Source organism: Protopterus annectens, chromosome 7.part0 (assembly GCF_019279795.1).
Source record: "Protopterus annectens isolate FY-2018-M chromosome 7.part0, PAN1.0, whole genome shotgun sequence".
NCBI classification, from domain to species: Eukaryota; Metazoa; Chordata; order Ceratodontiformes; family Protopteridae; genus Protopterus; species Protopterus annectens.
Genome location: NC_056739.1, coordinates 1,710,549,209 through 1,710,564,514, shown reverse-complemented (window position 1 = coordinate 1,710,564,514; position 15,306 = coordinate 1,710,549,209). Strand labels below are relative to the sequence as shown.

Genomic DNA, 15,306 nt, shown 5'->3' with positions numbered 1-15,306 from the left:
AGTTATGCAATGTATTTAGTGCTTCTTTAGTGTTTGCACTTGGTGGGATGTATGCCTCTATGATGCTGACATTCTCTGGGAAGACAAAAAATGTATAGTTGCATATCCACATTATGAAAAACAAAGCTGAGCACTAAGAAAATTGGGATGACTGATAATTTTTACACAGCTAGGCTTGTAAAGGCCATAGTGCCATTAGCCTAGTAACCTCCTATGAACCTATGAAGAACAATGGATCATTCATTAGATGCATGGCTTTTTTTTACTTTGTCTGGGTATTTCTAATGAACAAGTGAGATGAGAGGGAATACTGTCATTTCTTGAGGTCTCTCAATATACTGGCATTCCACATAGCAAAAACAAGGCAAAATAGCTAATATGGTGGTGGGTAGCTGTCAGTGACATTGACTATGTCCAGATAAACCAATCTTCTACATCTATGTGCCTGTAGAGGTCATAGTAACCAATGGGCTGGACCTGACTTTTTTCAAGTTGAAGCTGACTCTCGGCTTGCTTGAATTAACCGATTCTTGATTGTAGTCCATCTGATGTCATGCTGCCAAATGAGTGCTCTGCTTTTAGCTTCAGTTTGAACTGCAGCACCTTTGCACTCTGATGTGCAATGTGCTCTGTGGACGAAGTGGCATACCATGTGCTCTTGTCTCATGTGTGCCGAGTCCATACCTCTAAACCTCTTAGAGGAAGCAATCTGGACAAAGCCATAAATAAAAGTGAGACAAAGGCCCAAAAATAGGGGCAATTTTTAAATATTCCTCTTACAAACTTAGAAAGTTGACAGAATAACAGGTTTTGCATTAGCATGAATTTTCTGAAGGATATAAAGTCTGAAACTCAAATGTCTGTCATTATTTTCTAACATCAGTCTTTAATGATTTGCCAGGGCGGCCGCGGTGGTGCAGCAGTTAGCATTGCTGCCTTACAGCAAGAGGTTCTCCGGTTCGATCCTTGTCTGGGGTGCCTTCTGTGCAGAGTCTGCATGTCCTCCCTGTGGTCACATGTGTTTCCTCCGGGTGCTCCAGTTTCCTCCCACATCCCAAAGACATGCTGTAGGTGGACTGGACACTCTAAATTGGCCCTAGGTGTGAGTGCATGTGTGTGTGCCTTCTGTGAAAGGTTGGGCATCGGGCTGGCAACTCAACACCATAAAAATTCCACTGCCAATCATGAGCAGGCAGGTGATCCACTGTGTTGACCCCTAACCAGGAAAAGCCGAAAGAAGAAGAAGTCTTTAATGATTTACCACTAATTTGCCAGAAAAATCACAATTTTATGAAAAACAGACCAAACATATGAGGCCAAAATCTGGACATTCTGCAAAACTGTACAGTTGAGAGGTATATTGATGAAGCATCATAGATCTGGATCTCACAGATGCTGCTCCCTTCATAGCTGTTACTTTTAATGGCTTAGAGCAGACATTAAGTATGACCTGATGAATTATACTTTGTAAGCATCTCCATGTATTCTGGAAATATCCCAATACCACAGTAATCTACAGAGGGCATTCTAAGGGCATTAAATACCATAACACTGGCCTTGAAAATGATTGTTATTATCACCCTACATGCAACACAAATGGTGTAAATGTGTATCTTTTTTGTTTGGATTGCATGTCAGGGAACTATAGGCCTGCTATAGAGCTTTGGATCTCCTGCTGTTACTTGATCAAAAAGTTGATGATTTAATTCACTGCTGTTGCAGCTTGTTCCTTACTTGTTTTGGCTTTCTGTGTGCAAGAACATCAGCTAATCATGTATTTAAGTAACTAAAGACCATTGCAGTACTTGGTACAGTATATTTTCTGGAGTCCTTATGTTTACATTTGTAGGGTACATTATGAAATTTATCTTTTCTCATGCCACCATTTGTATTGTATATAGGGTGATAAAGACAGGTATTTTCAAGGTCAGTGTTATGGTGTTTAATTCTCAGAAACTAAGAGGTATGCTCTTAAATAGCTACATAAATTTAATTCTTTTCATGTTGATGAATACTTTCACAAGACACTAGTGAAAACCCACTTAATATGAAAAATTGTCATTTCAGTTGACCAAGGAAGTAACAAAATTGTCATGCACTACAAATAAAACACCTGAGCATCTGGTTTATTTGTTTTTTTAAATATATTTCAATTACAGTCTGTGTTAAACGGATTAATATTAAATTATACTTTCTTTCTTTACTTCTCTTAACCCCTAATTAATTTTTTATATGGAATCCCCAGAGATGTGTGCAAATGGCTGTGTGAAACAGATAGCTATTACTTGGTAATATTGATATCTACTACTAGGCAATTCAGATGGCTGTTACTTGGAATTCCAACTTACCTCAGGGGTGATAATCACAGGCTTAAGGTCATGATATGTTATCTTCACAGCTCGTGCAGCTCGTTTGGCCTGAGTTACTGTTTCTGCAACAACAGCACAGATAATTTCTCCCACGCAGGTCACCTGTGAACAGGTTAAAACATAACACATCAACGTGTATGGCAACAGAAATTATGTGGAAATAGTGGAAATGACCACGTGAAATTATACCTAGTCGCATTAAGAGTTGAGCTGAATATGAGTGAGTGTGTGTGTGTGTGTGTGTGTGTGTGTGTGTGTGTGTGTGTGTGTGTGTGTGTGTGTGTGTGTGTATATACATATATATAAATATATGTGTGTATGTGTACAGCACATCCAACATTATTTCCAGAATAACTGCACTGCACTACACATCACTGCAAAAATATTTTGTAAGAATATCACAAACACTCTCAAGAATCACTCCACTATATTCATGAACAGAGTACAGATAGCCTAGTATGAACCTATGAACCTATAAAAGGCATAGCAAAATTAATTTAAAATGGGTGGCGAAAGCCAAACACACTCTGGCTAGGCTTATAAATGCCCTAGGGCAGATAGCCTAGTATGAACCTATGAACCTATAAATGTGAAATAATACCAGTTATACAATGACCTTCCCTATTAATATTCCAAAACATACATGCTGATTGGCCAGTGTGCCCGTTGTAAATCCCACAATATACCAACGGAAAAAGGTCCGGTCGCCCCGACTTTTTTCCGTTGGTATAAAGTGTCCAAAACCTTTTTTTTTAATAAATAAAAAAAGAAAAGAAAAAAAAACGGAGCAACGGAGACTTTCTTTTCCTGTTGATTCCGTTTCAAAGCATTGATGTACTGGGTATGTGTAGGAACGTAAGTCCCATACGCATGTGCAGTACATCAACACAAGGAAGCAGTATACCACCACCAGAGGAAGAACAGTAATGCGCCGTTATACAAAGACATTTTTTAAGAAAAGTAAGTTTTTTTTTTTAAATAATGTCATTGTATAATAGCAATAACTGACTCCATGGTTGTGGTATATTGAAATTTAGCCACAGTTGGCTTTATTTAATCACTCCGACTTCGCCCTTGTGATTAAACCACACCAACCGTGGGTAAATCTTCAATATACCACACCATGTCATCGGTTATTGCTTAAGTAGATTATGTGATCTGGACCTGTATATGATTCATAAAGGAACACTGGGAATAGGTTTTCCATATATGAATCACTTCTTATGTACCTGAATGTCATGTCATAATGTATTGGGCAACAAGAAGGGTACACACTACTGCCCATGTACACTGGAAACCAGCTATCAATGTGTTGCTCATATGGTAGCATAAAGCAGCTCCCTACTTCTGGAAATGCAGATGTTTGTAGCTGCCATAGAGGTATGCTGTATGATTGGACTATGACAGCAAGAGACAAGTGGTAGGCCTTTGTTCTACAGAAGTACATCATTGCTCTTGGTCATCAGATTCTGAATTGTAGATGTTAGTTTGGCACATCTTCATTTGTACCCCTCCAGTAAATCCCTGCCACTACTCCACAGTGTAGTACATGAGTCCTATGTTTATGAATTGTGGCCTATGCTGTGGATCACCATTTACATACCTGGACATCATCAGGTACACAGAAGTCTATATGTTGATACACCATTGCACATGGGCCCATTCATGCAGGGCTTTGATATGTGGTTTGGGCCATGCATTAGCATCGTGTGATCACAGACACTGATTATGCATCTTAGACCTTCTTTAAAGACAATGATGCTTTTCTTAAGAAGAAATACACTGTATGGCCATGATAGCCAGAAATGAATTATGACACTACTATGGTCTTCTACATACACTGTTAACCCTCTCCCATGGAAGACCACCAGAATGTGCAAATATTACAAGATATATCATCATTTACTCATAACAGTAAATAGTCATTCAACAATGTTTTCAGTGCAATGTTAAGCAAGAGGGAAACTGTTTAGCACTGCTATTAGAACTAGTGAATGTCAACATTGCTTGAGTTATGAAATTTATCATAAAAGAGCAATAAGAGAATTAAAAAGTGAGACTGCAAATTATGCCATAGTGAGCAACTCAGTTCATAAAATATGTGAATTTAGTGGCATTAGACACTGTACCTTCATTGTTGAATTCTCTCTCTCTTTCTCAGTTGCTTTAAGAATTGAAATCTCATTTTTTGACTGTGATCAATTCTCTGGAGTGCTGCAAGCATTCACTCCACCCTTTAATTTTTATTTTATAGTCTAACTTCATAGGATCAAGGAGCATAGTATCATAGGAAGTTACTAGGCTATTGGCCCTGAGGCCCTTATAAGCCTAGCCAAGAGTTTAGCTCATGTATAGACAAATCATCACTCGATGCCCTTGTCCAACTTTACACACATATATACCGAAAAATCCAAATTATTGTTTTAAAATATGTTATAAAGTCCAAGAAGACATTAGAGGCAGGTCTATTTTTTAATAGAGTCATAATAGCCACCTGAAACCAAACACTTTGTCTTTTCAGCTTTTCCCAGTTAGGGGTCGCCATAGCCGAACTCCAGTCCGCTAATGATTGGCAGTAGATATTTATGGTGCCGAGTTGCCAGCTCGACGCCCAACCTTCAGCGAAGGCACACCCATCCATGCATATCTTTCAGAGGCCACTCGACCACGGGGAGGACATGCAGACTCCACACAGAAGGCACTTCAGCCAAGAATCAAACAGGAGAACCTCTTGCTGTGAGGCAACAATGCTACTGCTGTACCACAGTGGTTACAATAAATAGTACCTATGGTTTCTTTTATTTTCTTCAATAATTGAAGTTTCTCATGGCCCTTCCAAGTACAGGCTGCCTTTTAAAATCCCCGGCTGTGTTATTCTACTAGGCCCCAAACCCAGCTCTATAGTCCAGATGATTCTTCTAGATATCAATTAACAAGTAACCCTGAATGGTTGCTTACAGGCCTGACTGGCTAGTCCAGCTCATCCCTTCCAAACCTCAGATGAGAAACAAACTTCCTGATTCTAGTCCAATGGGTACAAGCATTGAAACTGTGGGTATAGTATCTTGCATTTCATTAGCAACAAAAACAACTTTCATTACACAACAGATAAAGCATGGAAAAAATGGAAATCAGAAAAAAAGAGCCATCTTCAACAGTACCATCATATATGAAGCCTAACAAATAATATATTCTAAAGGCTAAGCAAACCTACTATATCAGTCTAAAGGAAAATCACAGTAAAACTCCAAAACAATTTTATTTAACAGTCAATGAACTTATGCAGCCTGTTAAAAAATCACAGTTGTGCCTTATCATAGATGAAACAGACTATAACATATGCAGCTTTAATTCATGCTACTTAAATGATGATAACACCCATAATAAACCCAACACACCTAACACATCAGTAAATGACATGGATGGGGTCCCCACTACCCTATCGGTTACCACAACTCCTACCATGATTATAAAACAAGTGTTCAAAACTTAATGCATTTTTCTCTTACAGCTAACAGCCTATCAGCAGAATATCTCAAAACAGATGCAGTACTCATTACATACCCAATAGTTATTCCTAAAATACAATTGTTCAAGAAACTATAGCACTCAAACTCTGCAACTAAACCTACATTATTCCCTTAAATGCAAGTGACAAATCTACAAACTACTGACATACAGCTACCTTGTCCTCTCTATCCAAATACTTAAAACATTTGTTCACTTGCTTTTGATCAACTACCTAACAGAGAGCAAATTACTTTCTAGAGTACGGCAAGGACTTAGGCTAGACCATAGCACAAAAACAGTATTACTGACTTTTATAAACTAAATTCATGAAAGAGGACATCAAAGTGAAACAGATGCATCCCTATATTTAGACTTATCCAAACCAATTGATAGAGTTTCACATCCCATACTTATACTGGGCATCACCAAATGATATAAAAATTAACTCAGCTATCTAGCTATCCTTTGTTGACTGGGTTAGCCCCACTAGGCAAATGGCCTCTTTTCGGGGGGATACCTGAGATGGTATTTCTACTATTAGGGAAATTTGGCCAGGATATCAAAACCATTTCTGATACTCTTTTCGTTAGGTGTCACGGAATCTTTTACATCCACCTCAGCTATCAACAACTCAAGCAGAAGGGAACTCGGTTTAATGTCTTGTTCAAAGGATGAATACTAAACACAATGTTTGTAGTGGACTGATACGCTTTTGCCTGTTCAGCAAATAACAACAGGTATTCCACAAGGTTCAATACTCAGACCTTAACTTTAAAATGTTTATGAATAAAATGCACGCAGACTCACCCAGCAAATCGAATACAATATGCAAATGATTCAACAGCAATATATGCAGCTTCTTCAATCGGACATCTCAAATTTCACTTAAAAAAATTAAAACTATCTTGAACAATCTAAACTACTCTGAAATTCACAGAAAACTAAATGAAATGTATTTTCACCAACAAATCAACAATAAAATAATGTAAGGTTACTAATATTATTTAGATGGAACTTTAGCAGGTTTTTGAACTGTGCTGGGTTGTTGGTGTTTAGGATACTCAGAGGGATGGTGTTCCATACTTTAGAGATGGAATTTGAGTAGAGATAGTCTCTGAAGCTGTAGGCAGATTTAGTAACTTTTAACAGTAGTTTGTCAGAGGATTTTTTATTAGGTTGCGTATGGCTGGACATTTTTCAGGATGGCATACTAAAGAGTGGGTTTGGGTTAGTTGATTTAAGGATAAGAGGTTAGGTATTTCTAGCCATTTCAGTTGTTTTAGAGCAAGGCAGTGATGGGTTCTATGAGGCAGGTTGCGGCAAATCTGACTGTCTTGTGGTAACACGTTTCAAGTTTGCTTAGGTCAGTTTTCCTTAGGTTAGTACAGGGGAGGCAGAGATTAGAGTGGATAGTAGGTAGGTCCTGGCAATTACCTGTCTGGAGGAGTCATTTAGATAAGCCTTAATCCTGTAAAGAGAGCCTAATTTAATGTGGGCCTTTTTAACTGCAAGTGATATGTGCTTGTCAAATTTTAAATTATTATCAATAGTGACACCTAGCAGCTTGGTTTCTGAGACTGGTTCAATTGTAGTGTGGTTGGATGTGGTAATTTTTAAGTCCCGGTTGAGGTTGTTTGGTTTGTGATTGTTGTTGTGGAATAATATTAGTTTGGTTTTATTGGGGTTTAGGATGAGCTGATATTTATTTAGAAAAGTTTCAATGGCCGTGAAGGATATTTGGGTAACATCTAGTAGTTGTGGCAAGGAGGGTGCAGAGCAGATGGCAGTGGAGTCATCTGCATATTCTATGATGGTAGTAAGGTTAGTTGCAGTGTGGAGGTTATTGGTGAGGACTGAGAAGAGCCATTGACCAAGTAGTGATCCTTGTGGGACACCTACTGTTAAAGGAAGCAAAGAAGAGAGATCATTTTGCCACTTGATGGCTTGTTGGTGGTCTGAAAGGTAATTTTGGAACCATGAAAGGGTATTTTTAGATATGTCAAGGAATGTCAGCTCTTGTATGAGCTGTTTGTGGGACACTATGTCAAATGCCTTTGGCATATTTAGAAATAAAGAGGAGACCATGTGGCCATAATTTTTTAGTTGGTTTACTGTGCTGGTAAGGTGTAGCAGGGCAGTGCTGGTACTGTGGCCTGGCCAAAATCCATGTTGTGAGTTGGCAAGGAGTTTCTTTATTAATAGATGGTCCATTAGCTGGGAGTAGATGCATTTTTCTAAACTTTTTGAAAAAGGGGATAATATAGAGATTGGTCTATAGTTGGTAACTTCTAATAAAGATCCCCCTTTGTGGAAAGGAATTGCATAAGAGGTTTTCCAAAATGCTGGCATATACTGTTCTGAAATGGATGTAATGATCAGGATTGTTATAGGGTAATAGATGACATCAGCTGATAGTTTGAGGTATTCATTTGGAAATTTGTCGTCAGCAAAAGTTGTAGGTTTTAGTTTGCTTAATAATTTATTTATCTTGCCTATTTGGATGGGTTTGAGGGAGAGTGAGGTAGGGGTGTCTTTGATTAAAGGTTGAGTTATTTGTAAGAAACTGTCTTTGTTTTGTATGAGTGAGAGTACAGAGTTTATGAAGGAGTTAAATTGGGATGATATACTCTCTTCCGAGTTATGGATGTTTGGAGATGGGGTGGAAGTATGACCTGGGTGTATAATTTGATTGATTGTACCCCAGAATTTCTGTAGGTTATTTTGATGACTGAATTGCACTGTAGAGTAGTACCATATTTTACCGTTTTTACTTGCTTTTTGCAAATATTTCTTAAGTGACGGTAGCTATCAAGGGAGGCTTTGGTTTTGTTGGCCTGATGTTGGCACCAGAATTTGTCTCTTTGCTTTAGTAGTTGCCTGGTTTCCTATGTCAGCCATGGGCAGTAATTTGTTTTAGGTCTAATGTGTCTAGTAGGGGCTAGTGTATTTAGTATATCCAGAAATTTATTGTTGAAGTATTGGACTGCTGAATCTAATGGGAGATATTTTAGTGGGGACCAATTGCAGTTTTGGAGCATTTGTGTAAACGTATCTCTGGAGAACGTTTTTGTTTTACATACTTGTTTATATGATATAGTTTTTGTGAGAGTTGCAGTGCCTTAAGAAATAGGTTAGTAGGTGGACACTAAGGTTGTCTGGCAGACAACCTGAGTGATAAATAAGTGAGAGTTTGTTTGCTAGGGTCCAGTCAAGAATTGATTGATTGTTGCTGTTTTTGTCTACCCTGGATGGTGCTTGTATCTCTTTGGTGAACCCATGTAAGTTTATGTAGCCTGAGGGGTTTTCAGAGGAGTAGGTTTGCCAATCAGTATTGAAATCTTCCACTATAATGGTTCTTGGTTAAATGCAGTGGATGCCCTTGAGAATAGGTTCTCTGTATTAGATGGTTCATTGTTTGGTGGGATGCATACTTCTAGTAGGATTATATGTTTATTGTTGTAGACTTTTAGGCTTGAGGCTAGTAGTTCAGTAATATGTAGGTTGGGGGGGGGGTATTTGTAATTGTTCAAAGTTAAGAGAGTCATTATATATTATTGCTACACCTCCCCCTCACTTTTGTAATCTGTCTTGTCTAAGACAGAGTTAGATACTAGGTTTTCAGTCCAGGGGACCATTGAGGAGCTTAGCCAAAAATTCCCAGTTGCCCCAAGCACTGGCAGGGTAAGCGACTTGCTCAAGGTCATACAGTAGGCAAATGAAGGCTGAGGGAATCAAACCCTGTACTATAGAAACTACAGCTTGCAGCCTTAACTCCCTGTGCCACCTGCCAGACAAATACTACAAAATAGCATTTAACACTGTCTTACTGAACATAACCAGAACATGTAAACCTTGAGTGTTACTATAGATCACTATAAGGTGTGGCTGTAACACTTACCTAGAAAGAGAGAAACATGTTAGCTCCAGACATTTTGTCTTTATGGTAGGTGAACTAGCCATTCAGTTTGGAATATAAGTGTTGGTTCACAAACCACATCTCAGTGATTACATAAAGATTAATGTACTCCTTAAATGAAAAGAAAACATATGCTAGAAGTTCAGACTTCTAACATTCAGATGTCTTAAAAACATTGAGTTTCTTTGAAAGTTGGGTACCTTAATATACCCTTTTTGTTCAGCAACACACAAATTGCATAATATGAGAGTGGGAATAGCTGATTAACAGTTTAATCCCCTCATCTGATAGATGGATAATAGCTTGGGAGAAAAACAATGTCGTGATTGCACCCCCCCCTTGACACCGAGGGGAAAAGTGGGGGAGGGGTTTGGCATAATAGCTAAGGTTTTTACGTCACAGACACAAGGTAATGATTTAATTCTCACCTTGGTGATATTGGCTAGGCTTGAAATAGCACACAAGAGCAGCTTGCCTAATACATGCCTATGAACCTATGTACATGGAGTTCCTTGTCTTAAATGTCACTACCTAAGACAGTTCTTAAATTACATTAATTTCTGCCTAGAAATGGGTGGTAGCTTAGGAACGGGCAAACTGTCAGTAATAGTATGTGTATAAAAAGTTTCATGAATTAGATAAGGCAACTACTGGCTGAATTTCGTCATCATGTAGGAAGGATTATTTTTAGGAAGGGAAGTAGAATTGAATTCAATCCTGAATACAAATGAGTAAAATAAGTGCGTTGAACATAATTCAGTTTACCGCCAACTCTGATGAAAGAGTAAGGAATGACATTGGCACTGAGAACTAGCACTCAGTAGAAGCTATGTAAATCCCAGAAGATTGCTTTGATGGCACAGCCTACAGTTATGAGATTTATTGGATAGGTTACTTTTCCTTTAAGGGAAATAACTTTTTACGTAGTGATGTCACTTTGATATTTAGTATTCTTTTAACGGTGTGTATTTCTGAAAGTTCTCCTGATTGCTTGCAACATGGTAATGTAATCCTGTTTAACTAATAAACATGATAAATATTTTTTAATGGGATGAATGTTGTTTTTAAATGTGAAGCTGCTGTATAAAATGTGAAATTGGTTGTTTAATTTTATTCTGTTTTTATTGGTCTAATGAAGTGACTGTTATAGTTGCGAAAGTGCTAACCTTAATTAATAAATTAGTTTTACTTCAGTCGTGTATTGGTTCAATCCATTTTTATTTTTTACTAATCAGAATAAAGTTGTTGAAAAGTAAAGTTTCCTTCCAGGTCTATGCCAATGTAACAAGTCAACCAAGTCAGACAACACTTTTCTTGAGACAACAATGTGGCTATAAAGGAGTGATGTGCTTTTAAACATGATCTGCTGTTAAACAATTATTTTCCCAAGTTCATCAAAGCTACAATTTTCAGAACTATACAGTGGTGATTTGTTGCTGATTTACTGTCTACTGTCTTGGCATGCATATGATACTCAAGCTTCTGGTAGACTTTAAGTTAAGATCAATAAACTTAGGAGTTGCATAGCAGTTTGGTAATGTGTTACATCCTTCTGTGTATAACATGCTTTCTGAGTCAGCAGTTTGGTAATAAGTGCTACATCCTTCTGTGCATAACATGCTTTCTGAGTCAGCAGTTGTTTAACCCTATAAAGTGCACCAATTATTGATTAGTAATTTTAGTTGCATTGTCAGTATCCTCGTTAAAATGAAGGGAATTGTAAGAGACTGTCCCTAGATATTTTAGCTGTGCACCAAATATCTTGTGATGGAGAGACAGTGCTGGTTTAGCTTTTATTGCCAAAAACAAAATCTTTGTTTGCTTTACATTTACTGTCACCTTTCTGTCAATAGGCCTAGTAGACAGTATTGACAGTTTTGAGAGATTGTTTATCAGTTGTTTCCTAACACTTACACATTACATGAAGGTGGAGTTATTGCTCTACTGAATTAAGGAGTTGTCATCCATATAAAAGTTCACATCATCTGTGAACAAGGTGAATTATAAGGGGCCAATTATGGATCCATGCAAAACGATGCTTATGGTATGACTTGACAGACACCTCATGAATCATTTAAAAGCATCTCTGCTGACATCATTCTTTGTGAGTGTGTATAGCTGGAGAGTGTATTCTACATGCAAACATATCTGAGACATTAAGGAGCACCATGTCACTTAGATGACCTGCTCCTGGAAGAAAACACATAGTTGAAAAGTTTTACTATAGTGGTACCTACATCATGAACTGCGCCACATCCATTCCAGAGTTGGGATAACAGAGTTTATACTCTTGGAGACAGAGTTTAATTAGGGGCTGATCTACTCTATTTCACTTCTGCTAGGATTTCAATCTGATGATGTATTCTGTACAGGCCAGAGCCAGTGCTATTATGTATACTTTTAAAAGAGATTATTTCTCTTTGAAGGATGATCTTAAAATTCCTTGATGGTGAGTCTTTGTTGAGATTCTATTTTGCCAGGTATAAATAGTCATCACAACTACAAGCTGTTTCTTTTTTATCCACACATCATGAAAAACAACACACCAGTAGAATAGGTTGGAATTCAGTGCACATTTCAAATATTAGTCAAACAATAAATAAATAAAATCTGTTCTAGTTATTGCACTATTCTTGGATGTACAGGCACAGTTCAAAAGGTATAGTATGTGGGTAGTACTGGAAATGCCTCCTTAAAACTATTTTCAGTAGTGAAACATTTTTTTCTTGACTTCCTGAAAATGTGTAAAACAGTCCAGGTATATTATCACAGAGGGCTTTCTTAACTCAGTAAACAGAAAAGTTTAGAAGAATGGCAGACTAACTTGCCAGCACAGTTTAAATTATTTTAAAGGAATGTGTCATAACTTTCTATTATAAGCATTCATTCCTTCAGTTTCAATCAAAGTGAACAATAATGCTGGCAATAGTTAAGAAATATATGCAAACACAGTTACTTAAGCAGCAACAAATAAAACTGTTTCTGGTTAAAAAAACAGACTGATCACAAGCACTTATGTCAAAGTAGATGCATTAAGACATAACACTTCCAGAATTAAAAATAAATCTTTTCAAGTTTTCAGCTGAATAACTGAAATTAATTGAGTCATCAAAATTTTCCTTCCAAGAAACTTCACTAAAAAGGACTTTCAACAGTTTCTAACAACCATTCAAGAACTGTCCTTGAAAACAGATAAACTGGACACTGAATTAGATAGTGTTCAGTACAACTATAACAGACTGAAATTATAAAAATATGGTATAGCAGCAAAGTATTCTGATTAATAATATTCAATCTTCTCTATAATAAAATGGAACCGCTGTTAAACACAACTTTCTTCTAGGCAAGATTGATGTCCTGGAAAATCAAGAGTGGAAGGGCAATCACTAAATGTACAGAAACCCAAAAAACGTGAAAGGAAGAAATATGAACACCTTTCTCATTTCATGACTGTCTAAAATACTAAATCTTCGGGACAGCTTTTCTAATGGTATAAAAAGGACATATTCTTCCTTAATGAAACCACAGACTAAATACAGATTGCCCCAAAGATCCATTATGTCAACTTCATCAGTCATTTAAAGAAACAGCTAGTTTTAAGAGCAGCTTCGACAACGACATCTCCTAAAGTAAGAATCGGTGCAATAAGATATGATAATGATATCATCAAAGGTCACAGAGAACAGAAACTCATTTTGGTCTCTGTTCAAACCACTTTCAGAAAAATTATATTAAAGCACATACCTTTTGGAGGGACATAAAGTACTCACTACATTAAAAGAAGGCATATATTTTCTAAAGGCGAAAAAGTCATTAAAACTCTTGAAGAAATGGAATGGAACCACTCCAGGTTAAAAAGACAAACAGAAAAAAAAATAGCTGAAAAAATACAAATTAATCTAGAAAACGGAAGACTAATTAATATAAACTAATTTTAATATGGTTGAAATTTTGATGTTTCAATTCAGTTATGTTATTTGATATAATTTACTTATTATTATAGTATATAGCAGCATTTATTTAGCAGAAGGTAAATTTCTCTTGTTGAGATTATTACTTTGAAAAAGTAAGAGCAGGGGGACTACTCTGAATAAATATTAAAGGAGCAATACATTTTATGCAGCAGATACAAATACTTGGTTCAAACATGGCACAGAAATCTAAGATCTTACACATCAATGATGAGTCAGCACAAAAATTTTACATAGTGCATGGAGTGCACTGATCATGTTCCGATATTTGAAAAAAAAATCATTTAAGCAATAGAGGGGTGCAAGACCAGAATTTAACAAAGGTTAAGCAGCCCCTGCTAAAGTTTTTAAGGTCGGGTCTTAGGCTAGGCAGTAAAATCTGCCAGAACACATGACAACAGCAGAATTAAAGATTTGTTTCTGCCTGCTATCTGTTGGTAACATGTCCCTGACTTCCTGATCTAAACTTAGAAAGTTACTAAAATAACAGGATGTGTTCACCTGATTTTCTGAAGGATAAGAACTCTGAAATCTAAATGTATGCCATTATTTAGTATCTTCATTCCTCAATAATTTGTCCTAAAACTATAGTCTTCATGAGAAACATATCCAAGATATGAGGAAAAAATCCTGACAGTTGAGAAGCATTAAAGGTGAGTGTAAACATAAAGGATTGAGTCACACTGCTTTTTTGACAGTGCTCAGTAAGTGTTTTATGATCCTTACCACTTTTTTTTTTCATTTTTACTTTAACTAGTAGCACATGAAGCAGATGAAACTCCATATGCTACAAAGAATTATAAGTGGCTCACTGATGCTAACCTAATATCAGGTGTTCTATTTCTTGGCATCCGCGTCTCAAACACATAATAACGACATTAGCATCAGCGACCTGCTCATAATCTTGTTTTATTCTTACTTTAATATTAGGTCTTCAGATTTAAAGATTGACATTATATACCTTTGATTTAATTTTAGACAAATTGTATAGGCTTACAATGAAGCTTTCAATATAAATGTGTGCATTGTTCAACCCATCAGTTAAGTAATATGCCTTTAAGACATGGTTATTTACACATGAAAATGAATTTTAAGAAATGGATAAAAATGTCAGAATTTGTTACATAAAATGTTTGGCTATGGCCCAGATGATCTGTGTTCATTCAGTGGCTGGGGTAACAGAGGGAGCAGCCCATATGTTTTGATTTTTAATACTGAGACTTTCGACAACTAAAGAAAGGACATATTTGTTTTGTAGTTGAATGTAATGTGTTCTAATATGAATTAAAAGACAGTATAGAGACCTTTCCATACCTCACAAACTCTTAGCACAAGAAATCTGGATAAAGTCAAAAATAATGGAGGGACAAAGGCCCCCAAATAGAGACAAATGTTAAATACTACACTTAGTTTAGTTTGTATATTTACACCCCAAAAGTATTGCCTTATCTTTGGAACCCTACAAAATTAGAAGTTTGTTAACTCCATATTACATGATAAAAGCTGATGAATTGATGCTTACTATAACTCAGTTGTCTCT

At 36.8% G+C, this 15,306-nt stretch overlaps 1 protein-coding gene across 1 annotated transcript in view; it reads right to left on the bottom strand.

The window, feature by feature from the left end:
- The window catches only part of LOC122807193 (aldehyde oxidase 3-like), a 1,326,697-nt gene that overhangs the window by 703,506 nt on the left and 607,885 nt on the right, over nt 1-15,306 (bottom strand). The window contains exon 19 of the mRNA XM_044078243.1: nt 2,349-2,471. Coding sequence (XP_043934178.1) covers nt 2,349-2,471 — 123 coding nt within the window. The remainder of the gene's footprint in view (nt 1-2,348; nt 2,472-15,306) is intronic.